The sequence below is a fragment of the Puma concolor genome, chromosome D3, assembly GCF_028749965.1.
Source record: "Puma concolor isolate L17-30 chromosome D3, mPumCon1.1.hap2, whole genome shotgun sequence".
NCBI lineage: Eukaryota > Metazoa > Chordata > Mammalia > Carnivora > Felidae > Puma > Puma concolor.
Genome location: NC_141678.1, coordinates 7,921,137 through 7,937,587, shown reverse-complemented (window position 1 = coordinate 7,937,587; position 16,451 = coordinate 7,921,137). Strand labels below are relative to the sequence as shown.

The following is a 16,451-nucleotide window of genomic DNA, read 5'->3' as shown; positions in this document are numbered from 1 at the left end:
TTGTAATATCCTGCATAGTGAAGGGGAGGGGGGGGAAGCTGGTTTCCCTGGAAACTGTGTATTTGGTGCCAAAATAACTAGAGAACTGGGCACAGCTTTGTTGTCTTAATAGTGAAATTCTGCTGCAGCTATCACAATACTTGCTTCAACTGGGTAACAGAGAAGAATGCTCCCCAGGTGAAGGCTGTGTGAAGAGGGCACACTGAGGCCCAAAGAAAATTCACAAGGTAGTTTTCTGTCCCGGGTTTGTCTAGAGTAGACCCCAAAACCCTTAACGAAAGCCCTGGAGAATGAAGGAGGCCTTAGTTTCTATGTTCTTCGAGTTCCAAAACCAGGGGATCTGACCCAACCTTCCCTATCCCTAAATAGGGAGTTGAGGGAAGCGCAGATAAACCATCACATCCCCAAAGCCTCAGGTGAACCAAGGCACTCCACAAGGGCACAAGCCCTCCCTGGCCAGTCAGAAGAGAGATCACAGGCCACTGAAGCCCCTGCCCCAGGCAAATGGTTCACCAGGGCAGCTTGGTGGGGGAGGAGGCCAAGGCAACCCTGCTCAGAGCAGAGGGAGAGAACAAAACCAGAGCTGGGGAAAGCCCTGACCTTAGCAGCTCAGATCCCCAGGGGCTCACAGTGAATGGGGATTCCTAAGGATTTAAAGGCAGAGAAGTTTAAGAAGCTTCTACTTTGAATCCAGGCTAAGGGCTCCTTCTGTTTCTCAGCTCCTCCCTCGAATTTTGGGGCCAGATCTGAATTAACTACCAAAACGCAAGGACCCTCTCCTTTGAAAAGAGCCTGGACAGCAGATTTAAGGACTCTCCCTAGCTGGAATCCACCCCCTACACGCCCACACCCAAAACCCAGCTCCAACCACCCCCCCCTCCTCAGCTTCAACTTCCTCAAAAGAGCTTGAGAAAACACTCAGATTTGGGGCTGAGAATTCTTCACAAATAACTAGGAAGAGTTTGCATGTCGTTTTCTCATAGGATTCACCAAACTCAAAATGAGAAGGAAACGAGAGGAATTTGTGCTAAGGATTTGTGAGAGGATTTGTGTAAAATCCCATTTGTGCTAAGGAAATTTAAATGTAGTTGAGACTAGTTCTCCACCCCCCGCCCCCCCCCCCCCCCCCAGACTGTCTGCCTGCATATGCAATGCTCTTAAGACTTGGCAGGCTGGAAGAAAGTTCTTCTTCCCTCCCCCAACAACTACCCCCTACCACTGAACCCCAGGAAGCAGTGGGCACAAAGGAGAAACTTCAAAAATGCAAAGCCAGGACTGTCTCATCTGGGGGCTAACCTACAGCCCCAGCCACTCAACCAGAACCTGGAGGGGGAGGCCCTTCCCCTGTTATCAGCTCACTGAGGGATGGAAGGGTTTTCCAAGGTGGATGGGGGGGGGGGGGGCAACAAAATGGAAATGGTGTATTATAAAGGAAACTTGAGTATCTGAGAGGAAAAAACCAAACTTAGAAACCCCAGACAGCATAGGGAAATACCTAGGTAGGCAGGGGTATCTCCAAAGCCCCAACCCCACAGGCAGAGCCAGAGGTCACACAGGGCCTCTGGAAGTCTCAGACCAAGCTAGAGCATCACCCCAACCTTGGCGGGACACCACAGACACCTTTCTAATACTAGAGCCAGGGAGAAACTCAGGCCGTGAAGATCTCAGGGTGGCACCCCAAAACCCCAGAGGCTTCCCCAACTTCTCCTCTAGACTGGCAGGGCCTACAAGGGACAGAACTCTCGAAGTCTCAGTCTAAGAAGAGACTTGGTTCCCCAGAGGGCTACCCCAAGTTTTCACTTCAAACTCCGGTGGTCAGGGATCTCAGCCTGAAGCCTGAGGGGGTAGAACTCTCTTACCCCCCGTCCCCACTTCAAACTGTCAAGGCTGAAGGGCCAGAGGCCTCAAACATAACTGGGGGCTCCAGACAACAGCTCTGAACTGACCCAGCCTCTGCTCAAATCTGGCAGAGACCAGAAGGTTATGGGGTTCTGCAGATCCCAGGGGCTGAGGAAGCATCATTCAGCAACCAGAGCATCCCCAGCACCAGCTCCTAACCGGCACGGCCCGAAATAGGACGGGGTTTGGGAGGCTTCGGGCCTAGGGGGACTCTCATCACAATGTCCCTGGGACACCCCAGCCCCTCTCCCAGACAGGCAGCCGCACCTCACGCAGCTACAAGGAGCTGAGCTGGCTCTGGGAGGGGTAGAATGCCGCGCACCCGCCCTCCCTCGGCCCACCCGTCAGTCCCCAGGTCCCTCTGACCACCAGTCCCCTGGCTCTGCCCACCCTGGGGCCCACTGTGGGCGCGGGCCGGGTCTAGGCCCACGCCCGGCTCCCGTTCCCGCCTGCCCTCCTCCTTCGCCACCCCACCCCACCCCCCCAGTGCTCGGCCTCGTTTCGTCACCGGATCCCCTGGAATGGGGGACGCGGGCGCGAAATACGAACCCAGCCACCGGCAGCTCCCTCCCCACGTGCGCTCGGCCCGCGGCGCGGAGCGCGGCCCGAGGAGGGGGCGCCTCACCTTTGCCCTCCATGGCGTGCACGAAGTCCCCCTGGTACAGCTGACTGCGCAGCTTCTCCTCCAGGCTGAAGCCGCGGACGCTGACGATCTCCTCCACGTCCGACAAGTCCTCGTTCTCGTCGTATCTCTGGCGGTCAATCGGGCGCTGCAGGGACCCAAACCAGAGAGCCCGAGGCATTATTGGGGGGACTGGGGGTCGTCTCTTACCCTAGGCCCAGCTCAAGCAGGTGCAGGAGTCGCGCGCCCCCCGCACCCCACCATTGCGACCCGAGCAACTTTGCGCAAATGCCAAAGATGCTGAAAATCGGGATAACGAGAGGGGCCCGCACCCCCGGGGACCGGCGGTGCCCTGTACAGGGCACTCCCCTCCTGCATCTTTGGAGGCCATGGAAAGGACATCTGGGGGGCTCTCCCTTGGCCCCCCCCACCCCCGATAGGTGTTGAGTTTTGCCCACTCGGCCGGGAGCCTGGTTATGTAACCCGCGAAGGGGGCTCCGCGCACGGGCTGGCGGGGCATTTGTAGGCCCCGGGAGGAGCCGCCGCAGCGCCCCGCTCGGCGCTAACAGCAGCCCGGGCGGCCGCGGCGGCAGAGCCGGGAAGCCGGAACCGGGGGCCGGCGGCATTTCTAAGACTGGAGCCGCCCCCGAGCTACTCGGGAAGCTGGAAAGCTGAAATGGAAGGGCTGAGACCCCAGCCACCCCCGCCGACCGCCCGCCAATGCTAGAAGAAGAGGTGGAGGGGGAGGTCGGGGCTTGGGAGGGGGAGAGGCAGACGGCCCGCCACAAAGCTCCCATCGTAGACCCCAAAACGCACCAGCAGCTGCCTCATCTCCCCACAAGCGCGCGCGCACACTCACTTCCTAAGGAGACTCCCCCACCACTCCCCGCATCCCCTGCCTCCTCCCTCGACCGCCCAGCGCCGGGCCCTGCAGCCCCCCAGATTCCGGGCGAACCCCGAGCCCGCTCAGTCCCTCTCCACGCCTTTCCCCTCTACCACCTCCCCACTTAAGTGTCTGAGACTCTGAGCCTCACAAGGGACTGGAGGAGTAAGCTGCTTGCTTCCTTTTGCATGCAATTTATTATATTTTTTTTCCGGTCCTCTTGCAAAATACAGAAAAGGAAAGAAAAGGCAGCAAGAAACAACAACAACAAAAAAAAATAGATCTATCATTACCAGATACAGATTTGGAAAAAAAAAAAAAAAGCTACACACCAATCTTCTTCCAGAGTCTTTCTCTGCCTCCATTTTTTTAGGAGAGTTCACCAATTAATTGTCAACACTCCTGCCCCCTGCATTTTGGCGGAGGGGGGAAGGAGGGAAGACCAAAGAAAACAAACCAAAAAATAAATAAATAAAGCAAGCCAGAGCCGAGATCTACAAAGTTTTGCACCAACACTTAAGCAGATCCGTTTGCAAAGTCCTAGGAAACCATTTTCAGCAGTTGTGGGGGGGGAGGCGTCGACGTCATAATCCCCGGAACGTAAACATTGTTGCCGATCGCGCTCTGAGCCCGCGGCCGGGCTAGTGGAGGGGGCAGTCGGCCCGGGATGGGGGGGGGCGGGGGCGGCTGCCCGAGGAGGTGAGGGGCGGGGAGGGCGCCCGGGAGGCACCGGGCGCCGTTAGCGCCCTGGCATCGCTGTTTTGTTGTTGGGTCACGAGTGCGCCTTGCACGCAGGCGCCGCCGCCGCCCGGGAGTTGTGTGCAGAGCTGACTTTTGGAGGGCTGAGTTGCAGGCGGCGGGCGCATCCCGGAGATGGCGGGGCAGGGAGGGAGGGAAGGAGGAGGGGGTGGGGAGGGAGGTGCAGATTTGCACGGCTGGCCTCAGCGGGAGGCGCGGAAATGCAAGCCGAGCTTGCTGGCTAGAAAGCCCCCGAGGCCTGGCACCCCCCAAAACGACCCCCCACCTCAATTCCTGCCCCCATTGCCCACGGCCCCCATGGGCCACCCCTCTTCCTCTTCCTTCATCCACCCCACCCCATTACCTACGTGGCCGACCCAAATTCAAAGAGCTTTGTATATATAATTGTTTTTTCTGCTGCATGTCTTGTTTTTTTTGGGGGGGGGGGGTGCCGGGGGTGGCGATCCTCTCCAGACCCCCATATGCGGACCTGCCATGTGGAGGAGGCATTTGGGGGCTCAGGAAGAAATTAGCGCAGCTCCATACCTGTACGGACTGCATAACTTTTAAACTCCCGGACTCAAAGATACGGACCCACACACACGCAGGTACAGGAAATAACAGCCAGACCAGAGCCTTTTCAGACCCGAGCTGACCGGAAGACGTTGCATTTCATTCATTCATCCTGCCCGCGTCTGTGGAGTCCTTTACTAGGCGACGAGCCCTGGAACACAAGTTGGACAGTTTTTAAAGGTCCCTGCGCTCGCCAAGAGAAGGAAATAGATGCTCAGGAGTGAAATACCGAGAGAATCGGATCTGGCGCCTCCTAACGCAGCTGGCAAGCAGGCGAAGGGTAAGCCCTCATTGGCCGATTATAAGAGAAAAGTCGGTGGAAAGCTCTGGGATGGGGCGTGGGGAACTTGGGGAGCCCCTCGGTTAATCCTGTAGAGATTCTTGGCAGAGGTACTGGCACTCTCCTGCTTTCTGTCAATATACCTGGTTGGCCATGGCCACCCCCAAAACTGTAATCCTAAATGTGCTGTCCTGTAATTCCATTATGAACAGTAATAGTCAGTTAGACTTTGATGATGAGAAAAGCTGGCCCTAAACATTTCTCTAGCCCAACTAGGCCTGATCTTTGGGGTAACCACATGGCACCAGGGCTACAATAAAGGAACATTACAGATGCTCATAGCAGGCTCTGCCAAAAAAAAAAAAAAAAAAACAACTTCCCATATTTTTTATTTCTGCCATTAGCCCCTGTAGGATAGTTGGAGCAAGTAATTTTGAAAAACTGAGGCTCAGAAAAATTATCAATCTGGATGATTTCCTCTGCCCCCATATGGTCCCCAGTCAACACTCCATTCAGACAGAGAGGTGTGGAGAGGAAGTGGCTTCCCCTTCAGAGATCGGATGTGAACTATCAGCCCTGGATTGGTCACCCTAAGAGATAGCTTCCCCCTCACTCACCTTAAAGTTTCCTGTCCTAGCTTTCTATATTCTTTTCTACCCACCCCCAAAAACTGCTCTTTGAAGTTTGTTTTAATCCCAGTCCACTATATGGCAAATATCAAAATTTGTTTCCAGACTGAAATCGCCCAGGTTAGCTCAGTGTGAGTGAGAAGGGGTTAGCCTTCAGCCCCTGTCAAGAACCAGGAACCAATTTATCTGCTTCTCTTTCACACAAGACCCCTTGAAGGGTAATAGTCTGGTTATTCCTCACATTACAAAGAAAAACTGAGTCTCAGAAAGGCAAAACCACTCACCCAAGCTCACAAGCTTGTAAATGTAGTTGGCGGGGCTCAAACCAGAGCCTGGTTCTGCCATCTCATGGTTTTTTGGATATTGACCACCTTCCTTGCTCCCACATAATGAAATGAACATGTTCAAAGGAGGGTGTCTGGGCTGGAGGGTCAAGAAAAGGAAGTTAAGTGCAATAAGGTAAAAGCGAAATAGAATGCTTGATCCTGATTCTCCTTTCCTCCCATAGACCCTTCTCTCTCTCTCCATGTGGCCTCATGGTGTCCCCAAAGTCTGGTGTCAGGAAAAGATCCGATGGCAGGCACCTCACTGCAAAAACAGTTAAGTCCATATATCACCCCAAAGGGGAGGTCCTCGCCTGTCAGAATGGAAAGGGGTTGAGTAGTCACCTAATTTAATCCCTTCCCTTTACAAACCATAAGGAAACTACAGACCAGAAAGAAGAATGGGCCAGCCTGGGTTTGTTCCCCTTGGACTCCCCCAGAAAGCCTACCCTACCGCCTGGTCCTAAGTGGTCACTCAATAAATGTTGGGTCCTTGATGGATCACCTTCCCCAGCATATTTGCATTTTCCCTTTATCAGTAATTGGCAGATGAAAGGCTTTGTCCTCCCCTTGAAAGAATTCCAGGCATTTGCTCAAAGTGGGGGAGGAGGTTATTTTGGGCCAAAGGGGGAAGGGCCAAGACCCTTGAGCTCCTGGTGTTGGCTAATTGTCCCAGAGGAGCCGGAGGTAGGTGAGAGAGGGAAGGGAAGATTAAGGTGCTTCTCCAAGAGAAGTACTTTTTCTTACAGGAAAAAAAGAGCAGGCCAGTTGTATTTGAAACTTAGTAATAATGACTTCCCGGACCCTCCTTCTCATTCTTACAAAAGGCCCAGTCAAATCCTGGCTGTGTTGGCCTCATTCATTCATTTCTTCATTCATCAAAGGTTGATTGAGTAGCTCTGTGCTTCAAGACAGAGGGGATACAGAAGAACCAGCTCTGATTGTAGACATACTCCAGGCTGTGCAGGGAGTGGACAGACAGCTCCAAAGGGAATTAGGAATCCCCAGAATTTAGATTTTCAAACTGTTAGAAACTGAAGCTGTTTTCACACTCATACATGATTTTATAAGAACTCCTGATTTTTTTTTTTTTAACATTTTATTTATTTTTGAGACAGGGAGAGACAGAGCATGAACGGGGGAGGGTCAGAGAGAGGGAGACACAGAATCTGAAACAGGCTTCAGGCTCCGAGCTGTCAGCACAGAGCCCGACGCGGGGCTCGAACTCACAGACTGCGAGATCATGACCCGAGCCGAAGTCGGCCGCCCAACCGACTGAGCCACCCAGGCGCCCCAAGAACTCCTGATTTTTGAATGCTTACTATGTCTTTAAGCAAAGGTACTCACAGTTGCTATTTGAATCTAAACCCTAATGAGGGAGAGTCTAGAATTTGCCACCTTATGGTTACTTGCCCAAATTTTACAGCTGTAAAATAACAGAGACAAGATTTGCATCCAGGGCTTATAGGAACCCGGAGCTCACAGCCTTTACCATTTACTATACCTCTCTGCAGGGCTGTGCCCTAGGACATGGTCATGGAAATATTCTATGTCTGCGCTGTCCAATACAGCAGCCTCTAGCTGCATGTGGCTACTGAGCACTTGAAATGTAGGTAGTGAGATTGAGGAAGTGAATGTTAAATTATTTTTTAATTTTAATTTTTTTTTTTTTCAACGTTTATTTACTTTTGGGACAGAGAGAGACAGAGCATGAACGGGGGAGGGGCAGAGAGAGAGGGAGACACAGAATTGGAAACAGGCTCCAGGCTCCGAGCCATCAGCCCAGAGCCCGACACGGGGCTCGAACTCACGGACCGCGAGATCGTGACCTGGCTGAAGTCGGACGCTTAACCGACTGCGCCACCCAGGCGCCCCAATTATTTTTTAATTTTAATTAAAATATAAATAACTATGTATGTAGCTGTGTCTACCATTATTGGACTGTGCAATCTTAGTGTTTTCCAGAATTTGTCTTAACTCACCTACCAAGCTGCCTCACAGTCTGATTTGGCTCTGGGTCTCCATAATCAACCTTCTGGAAATATTTGTGGAATGAACGAAGGGACCCTGAGAAAATGAACTATTGGAATGATGAGGTGGGGGAAGAGGACAAGGGATGTCTGCAAAGGTTTCCTAGAAGGGGCCATCTGGTACATTGTGAATGTTTGGAGTGTTAGCCCTTCAACCAGTCACTCTGCGTGCCTGCCTGGGGATGCCAGTTGGGTATAAGATTGTCCCACCTGCCCAGATCTGACAAATAAACTTCTCAAGGACAGATAATTGGTGATGGGGCAGGAAGCCTTAGAAATGGGTAACCACTTCCTGATATGTATCATGCTGATAGACAGGAACACAAAGATGCAATCCATTGTAACCCTGTTTGCAACAGAAAAGGACTGAATATGGAGCGCCTGGGTGGCTCAGTTGGTTAAGCTTCCGACTTCAGCTTAGGTCATGATCTCACAGCTCCTGAGTTCGAGCCCCACGTTGGGCTCTGTGCTGGCAGCTCAGAGCCTGGAGCCTGCTTGGGATTCTGAGTGTGTGTCTCTCTCTGCCCCTCACCCACTGCACTCTCGCTCTTGCGTTCTATCTCTCTCAAAAATAAACATTAAAATTTTTTAAAAAGAAAAAGACTGAATATGATCTAAGGGAGCTGATTAAATAATCCTTGGACCATTTTTCTGTGCAATGAAATGTTATCAAAACATTAAGAAGAACAAAGTAGTTCTACATATACTGATGTGGGAGGATTTCATGACATCCTAAACATGAAACAATGAGATGTGGAATACCAAATTGTGCTGACCAAATTGTGCTGACCACTATGTCAACCAAAGGGAACTAATCTATATCTACATTTATTCTTTCGTATGTACAGGATTTTCTTTGGAAATAAATATAATCAAAAAATGGGGGAAAGAACCTGGAAAAGAGAAGAAAATGTATTCTTTGGTACAGCATTTCATTTTTACCACATGTATGCATTAGAGTTGCCTGATTTGAGATCTTACAGATTCAATTTCACTTTCTGTGTTGTAGTATCCATAATACCTACTCAGGCAGGACTTTCATTTTATTTTTTTTTTTAAGTTTATTTATTTATTTTGAGGGAAAAGGAGAGAGAAAATCTCAAGCAGGTTCCACACTGTCAGGGCAGAGCCCGACATGGGGCTCAGTCCCACAAACCATGAGATCATGACCCGAGACGAAATCAAGAGTTGGACTGAGCCCCCCAGGTGCCCCAGGAGTTTCATTTTGTTCATCTTTTAAGACAATAAAGTTCAAAATCTGGCAAATCTAAGCCAAATAAATATTGTTTAGGCATATATACATAAGCAGTAAGGCATAAATAAAAGCAAATGAGTGATTAACACAAAATGCAGGAAGAGACTCAACTCTGAACAGGGAGAAGTGCTGGTGATTTCCTGTTTCTTAATATGGATGGTGAACACCTGAGTGTATTCTTTAAAATTTTACAAATATGATTGTACTTATGAAATATTCCACAATCTAAAAATTGTTTGGGGGCACCTGGGTGGCTCATTCAGTTAAGCATCTGACTTCAGCTCAGGTCAGGATCTTGCAGATCGTGGGTTCGAGCCCCACGTTGGGCTCTGTGCTGACAGCTCAGAGCCTGGAGCCTGCTTCAGATTCTGTGTCTCCCCCTCTCTCCACCCCTCACGCACTCACGCTCTGTTTCTTTCTCTTTCTCTCAAAAATAAACATTCAAAAAAATTTTTTTAATAACAACTGTTTTAAAATTGCTTCAAGTCTAAGGGTACCTGGCTGGCTCTGGGGGGTGGAGCATGTGACTCTTGATCTCAGGGTTATGAATTCGAGCCCCATGTTGGGTGTAGAGATTACTTAAAAATAAAATAATTTTTTTAAATGGCTTTAAGTCTTTCTCCCCCATCCCCACCCATCTACCCAGTTTCTCCTGTCCATACTCCCATCCCCAGAAAACTTGTTAGCATGTCTCTTGGGTATACTAGCAGAAATAGTTTATTCATTTACACACTTCTATATACTTTTTCTGTTGTTGTTATTATTATTATTATTATGTCACATAAATATTACCCATTGTCCTCTTTCCTTTTGCATTTAATATGATCTGGAGATCTTTCCATATATTGTCTGGAGAACTGCATCATTCTAAAATATTAGCTAAGGATGAAGTAAATCTGAATGTCGTGATTCAGAAACAGTTCAAGATTGGTTAAGAAATAAAAAAGTCAGGATATCATATATGCTATGATCCCTTTTAAGTTAAAAAAGAAGAAGAAAGAGCTTGAATGGAGCAACAAGCCATTACATTTGATCACTTCCAAGGGGGGAGAAAACTTTGAGGGAGTGATAATAGGGACTATCTCATATATTATTTGCCCTTGTAAATTTATCAAACATTTTAAACAAAAAGGCATAGAAGATAAATATACCAAATATAACAAGGACTTGTGTATCCACCTCCTACTTTGCCAAATCCTGGATTTTTGTCATATTTTGTATTGCTTTCGCAATTTAAAAAATACTTTGGGGAACAGCATACTGTACTTTTTCTGTTCAAGTGAGTGGAGTTCCCAAAGACCTTTTCTCTTTTTTCTCCCCCCCCCCCCCCCCCACCCAGTCCCGTGTAGATTGAAGTATCAGGGCAGCTTACATACAGCCTGAGCGTCTGGCTTTGGGCATTTGGGGAAGACTTTGCGAGAGTTCTACATCTCCCTGAGCGAGGATCTGAAGGAAACTTGGAAATAACAGGTGAGTTAATTAAGGGGTTAACTCCAGGAGGCGAGTCCTAAAAGTTCAAAGATACTTTCAAAACTTGCATCTTTGGATTGATGGACAAGTGTATTAACCAATGGAAATCAAACTCCAAGCATTACTTCATCATGCTAAATTGTCGTTGGTTGCCAATCCCTGAGGGCCTGACAGCCCGGCTGGCAGTTAACCCTTTCAGGGACGATCTTGCCCTTAACATCAATTTTATTTTGAAAGATGAAGTAGGGACGGGTGAAAAGCCTAGAAAGATTCCCCGGAACTTCAAGTGTCCGTTTTGGATCTCAGCCCAGCAGGTAGAGTTTCGGCCCACAAAGGAACACCCTGGGACAAATTTCCTGGAGAAAAGTTTTGAACTTTTAAAATTGGGAATCAGCTGATCTTGCTTAGTGGGAGGAGAAGGGAAGGGAGAAGTCTGATTCACTTTTTGTGCTGTCAGAACAGCGACCAGTGTTGGAGCCAATTCCATTAATCTTGCAGAGCAATCAGTCACTGAGAGGATTGAATTGCATTTCCTGCCCCAAAGATGTAGAGACCGATGACCTTTGCAGCAGCCCTCAGACCCCCCCAGTTCACAGCTGGAGAGAGGATGTGTCAGCATTTACTTTCGGGTCTCACCCTGCCCTTTGTTCAAAACTCAAACTCTTTGTGCTCAGGCTGCTGCAGGGGTTTTTGTAGTTGTTGATTTTGCCAATTTTTTTTTTTAAACCTCCCACGTCTTGGAACTTCTGAGAATCAAACTCTCTATTTAGCAGAAGATAATATCTGGAGGTGCCCCCAGAGAGGGAACCAGAATAGACACAGGGGAATTTTAAGAGAGGCCATTGGGCCTTTTGGCTTTCATTACTGCCCCTTCCTGGGCTCCCTGAATGCTGCAGGCTGAACTGGATGGAGCCAGAAGCCCTGCAAGAGGACTAAAAAGCCTCGTGTGGACATGGGTCTGTTACAGAAAAAACCTTTTACACGCGTTACCTCGGGTAAAAAGGAACTGCTAGAACAAGAGCATTTACATAAAGGAACATTCTAAATTCCCAAATCCAGTGAGCTATATGACCTCACACAAGGTGCCCAAACTGAGCCTCAGTTATCCCATCTGTAAAATGGGGGTCATAATATCAAACGTATAAGAGCTACAGGAGGATTGAATGAACCAGTGTTCTGTAACAGGGTGGTGGTCATGGCGTGTGTCTTCATTAAAATGAAGTCGACCTTCTCTCCCCAACAAGGCTTCAAAGTCTGATCGCACTCAACTGTTTTGGGTTCTTTGAATAGAGCTGCTTTCTCTCCTCCAGACCTTTGCATTTGCTGATCTGTGCACCAGGAGTTGTCTCTCCTGCCAGCCATCCTCTCCATAGCTCTTACTTATCCTCTTGGAACCAGCTTTGATATCTTCTCTTTCCTGTCCCCCTCATAATACTTATCACATTTTCTTAGTGTTGCCTATGCTGTCAGCACACTGGGAACCCTGGGGCTGTAAGGCCCCTGTCTGCCTCATGCATGGACGTATCTCCTGCCTAGCACAGTGCCAACACCTACTCTGAAAGTACATATCTAAGCGTACCTGGGCTGGCTCAGTCAGTAGAGCATGCAACTCTTGGTCTTGGGGTGGTGAGTTCAAGCCCTATGTTGGGTGTGGAGCCTACTTAAAAAAAAGAAAAAAAAAGTACCCGTCCAATGAAAGTCCAGCACCCCTACTGTGCCTCCCTTAGTCCCCAAATTTCTCACCCTTCCAGAAATCTAGGAGTAACAGTACTGAGATTTTTCTCTTGTCCTGGTTAGCCATATTACAACATCCTTTGCAAATGGAGTCAGTGGCTTTTTAACTCGCTTTGAAATGCACTTCATTAATTCACCAATTACTTATTGAGTGCCTCCTAGATTCCTACACAGAGCAGCCTTTGTAGGAAAGCCTGCTCTTCACCCTATAGCACCTATTCATGGCACAGAGCAGGCCTTTCACCCTGGTGAGGCCAGGATGCTCTGAAATGGAATGGGCAGTTGGCTCTTACCCCAACCCAAAGAGAGGGATCTCAGAGACCACCCCTTGCAAACTGAGAGCAGGTAAGTTTGCCCAGCTTACCCTAGCACAAAGCTCTTTCCATTCAGAATACTTGTCATAATTATAATAAAATACTCATGTGTGAACAGTCTATTGTCTGGCTCTCTCTTTTAAAGGAAATGTCCCGGGGCCCCTGGATGGCTCAGTCGGTTAAGCTTCCAACTTTGGCTCAGGTCATGATCTATGATCTCAAAGTTCGTTGGTGAGTTCAAGCCCGCATGGGGCTGGCTCTGTGCTGACAGCTCAGAGCCTGGAGCCTGCTTTGTATTCTGTGTCTCCTTTCTCTGCCCCTCCCCTGCTCATGCTCTTGTCTCTCTCTCTCTCTCTCTCTCTCTCTCTCTCTCTCTCTCTCTCAAAAATAAATGTTAAGATAGGTAGGTAGATACATAGATAGATACATAGATAGAAGACTCTGAGGAGACTGACCTTGGTCTTAGTTCACTACTTATCCTCAGTCCCTAGGGCTTGGTTCATAAAATCTCTATTTTCAGCTTCACTAAATCTTAAACTATACCTCTTTGAAGATGCAAAGTTCTAAGAGGTTCTCTGAAAGTGCAACAGACAAGGTGGTGTGCCTGGGGAGGTGGTACCCCTTTCTAGCTCCAAAGCCCAGGCTCTCCTCCACTCCATCCCAGACTGCCTGGCCATCTCATGAGATCTCCTGGGCAGAAATTGAGTCGCAGGGCCAAGGGGTGAGGGGAGGGGAGACAGGGGGCAGGGAACCAGCTGTCATCGCAGGCAGCTGAGGCCTGCGAACCCCCTGGTCTGAGAGGCCCCTGGAGTTGCTGATGCTGGGTGGGGAGAGGGGAAGCCGCTCTTTGCATGTGAGCATGGCTTCCCCAGGGCGATGCAGGGGTTTTATCACTGGTCACTAGCCACTTGGTCTCCCGGCTTGATGGCCTGGAGTCTGGAGACCCTGGGCGGAAGGGAGAGTGGCACAGAGCCTGCTGTGGGGGCAGGGCTGGGGCTGGTAGTGCCTCTGGGTCAACAGCAGCCCCAGAATGACCTAGCGGGCCTTAGACCTCTGCTCCTGATCTCTGGAATCCATTCATCTGCCTGAGCCTTGACTTCAGCCCCTGCGTCCGCATCTCCCACAGGGGATCATGCTTAATGTCTGCCCTGGGCGTGGCAAGGACGCTTCAGCAGAGTTCTGTGAGTCCTCCACTCACCTGGGTCAACTTACCCACCTCCAGTTATAAACTCTTAGAAGAAAGTTTGATGCTCCTTTTGTTTACACCACAATCCTAGGCACTCAGTAGAGGCACAGCAAAGAGTAGAATCCTCAGTCCTTCCAAGGCCCCACTTCTTAGCCTGTAAGTTGTGTGCCTGTGGGTAAGTGACTTCACCCCTCTTAATCTCATTATCATTTCTACAATGGGAAAATAACAGATGTTTGGGAGAATGAAATGAAACCACAGAAACCCCAGTCATCACACGACCTAGTTCCCTTTTCTGCTTTCATTTTCTCTAGCACTGATCACCGTCTATCAGATCTTTTATTTATTTGTTGTTTTTCTCCTCCCACTAGGATGTCAACTCCACAAAGCGGCAATTTTAATCTTTTCTGTCCACCTCTGTACCCCCACACCTGTCAAATAGAACTGAACCCGTGAGATTCTCGATAAATATTTGTTGAATAAATGAATGGATGGATGCAAAGTGATTAGCACTTGGTAAGTGCCCCATAATGATCGCTAGTTTACCATTGTGATTAAGCACTCAGTCTCTGGAATCTAACTGAAAGCGGAATAATTGAGGCAGGAGAAATTTAGCATCACGATAGGATGTTGGCACTCAAGCTGAGAAATCCTGTGTGCATCATTTACTAGCTGTGTAATCTGGTACAAGTGACTTTGCTTTCCTAAGTAAGGCTCAGTTTTCTCATCTGTAAAATGGAGGTAATAATAGCACCTCCCTGGTAGGATGTGAAGATAGGATAAGATGGTAATGTAAAGCATTTAGTAGAGTGTCTGGTATATAGTAAGTGCTCAATAAACAGTGATCATCATTATTCATTTTAGTAATACTCAGATGAGAGGTGATGTCTAAGTCAATTAAACCATTGCTAAGCACTCAAATATGTCAGGGTCTAGCAGGCTTAATTAATGTTTATTGACCTCGATCTGTGAGCTCCTCAAGGAAAGAGATTGTGTTTACATTGTCATGATCTTGGCCTACAGTAGATATATGAAGACGTGCTGGAAAAATTACATTCTGGACTCAAATATCAGTGAGAACATGGAAGAGCTACTAGAATAATAAGAATACCAACGTCCTACTATGCACCAGGCACAATGTTGGTTGCTGGAGATAAGGCAATGAGCTCAAACAAACATTGTGGCTATGACTTTCAGGCTAGTGAAACTTAGCAGAGTTGACAGACTTTGTTCCAATAATTGCACAGACAGATGGAACATTGCAACTAAGTGTATCATGACAAGGAGGTATAGGAGGCTCTGACATATAGAATGTGGGCATGGAGAGGATGGGGTTGACCTGGTCTTGGGTTGAGGAGGAAGTCAAGGAGCTTCTCTCAGCATAGAGCTGAGCCCCGTGGAAAGAAGAGGTCTTGGCTAGGCTGAGGGTAGGGGAAGTGTTCTCAGCAGAAAAAATAGCAGAGGTAGAGGCCTTATGATGGGGGAGTCCATGTACTAAAGGAACTGAAAGAAAGCCTGGATGATCCCAATGTAGTGAGCCGATGGCAAGGGACAGGGGTGAAATAAACTGGAAATAGAAGTCGGCACTTTGGAAATTAATTGGGCAATGTGTGGTAAAGCTGAAAGAGTGCACAACCTATGATCCAGCAATTCCAACTCTAGGAACATTCTAGAGAAACAGCCACGAGTGCACTGGGAAGCATGAACAAGGAAGTTAGCCCTAGCCGCATTGTATGCAGTCTCAAAAAAACAGTGAAACAACCCAAATGTTCATCAACAGGAGAATGGACAAATTGCAGAATGTTTTCCTTGGGTTCCTCAGAAAGCAGTCTGCACCAAAAGTTAGTGTAGTACTCCCTTTATCGGAGAATGCAGTCCTGAGGAAGCAAGAGAGAGGAAAAGGGACAGTGAGACAGGGAAAGAGGGTGAGTCAGTATGAGGGTACCAAGGAATGGCCATATTTACCACAGCATCTTGGACAGTTCTGGGGGTCGGAAGAAGGGAAGAGAATTATCTGCTGGCTCCTGGTCCAACGTTTGCCCCGTGGGGTGTAAACCACCCCCTACTTGGAGATTACCCATGTGTAAGCACCTCGGACGCCCCTTAGTGCTGCACATGTCTGCCACAAGGAGAAGCCCGAGATGGAATCTAGTTGGCCAGAGCCCACACAGAGTCAGTCACCGTGTAAGGGTCAGGATGGAACAGGTCACCAAGGGAGATTGTCTGAGAAGGCAGGCTGAGAAGAGCGGAGGAGGCCTGTGACGTATGTGATGTAATACCAAATAGTATACAGCAGTGAAAGAGACGTATAGCTGCGTACGTGCACATGAAGACTAGCCAAACAATGTTGAGTTGAAAGGCAAGTTGCAGAAGAAGGTACAAGGTAAAGTTTATTTATATAAAGTTCAAAAAGAAGCCAGTGTAGACAACATGTATAAAAAAGCAGTGGAATAGTAACAGATAAATCCAAAATTGAGGCTACTAGTTGCTTCTGGGGAGTTAGGAGGAAATTGTT

At 48.6% G+C, this 16,451-nt stretch overlaps 1 protein-coding gene and 1 long non-coding RNA gene across 9 annotated transcripts in view; one reads left to right on the top strand and one right to left on the bottom strand.

Moving 5' to 3' along the window:
• The window catches only part of KDM2B (lysine demethylase 2B), a 152,489-nt gene that overhangs the window by 121,605 nt on the left and 14,433 nt on the right, over positions 1 to 16,451 (bottom strand). For 2 of the 8 annotated variants that reach the window (XM_086681615.1, XM_086681616.1), the window contains exons 1-2: positions 3,737 to 4,051; positions 2,525 to 2,669 (exon numbers count right to left, since the gene is read on the bottom strand). In XM_086681615.1, the coding sequence (XP_086537741.1) occupies positions 2,525 to 2,669; positions 3,737 to 3,769 (178 nt within the window). In that variant the 5' untranslated portion in view covers positions 3,770 to 4,051. Of the gene's footprint in view, positions 1 to 2,524; positions 2,670 to 2,979; positions 3,241 to 3,337; positions 3,405 to 3,697; positions 4,053 to 4,688; positions 4,829 to 16,451 lie in introns of those variants that run through there. The other 6 variants (XM_086681618.1, XM_086681613.1, XM_086681617.1 and 3 more) reach the window with 6 other exon arrangements.
• Positions 4,863 to 16,380, top strand: LOC147575283 (uncharacterized). Its single transcript, XR_015242209.1, has 4 exons — positions 4,863 to 4,995; positions 10,572 to 10,702; positions 12,896 to 12,981; positions 14,308 to 16,380. It is a non-coding gene; the product is annotated as an uncharacterized LOC147575283 (long non-coding RNA).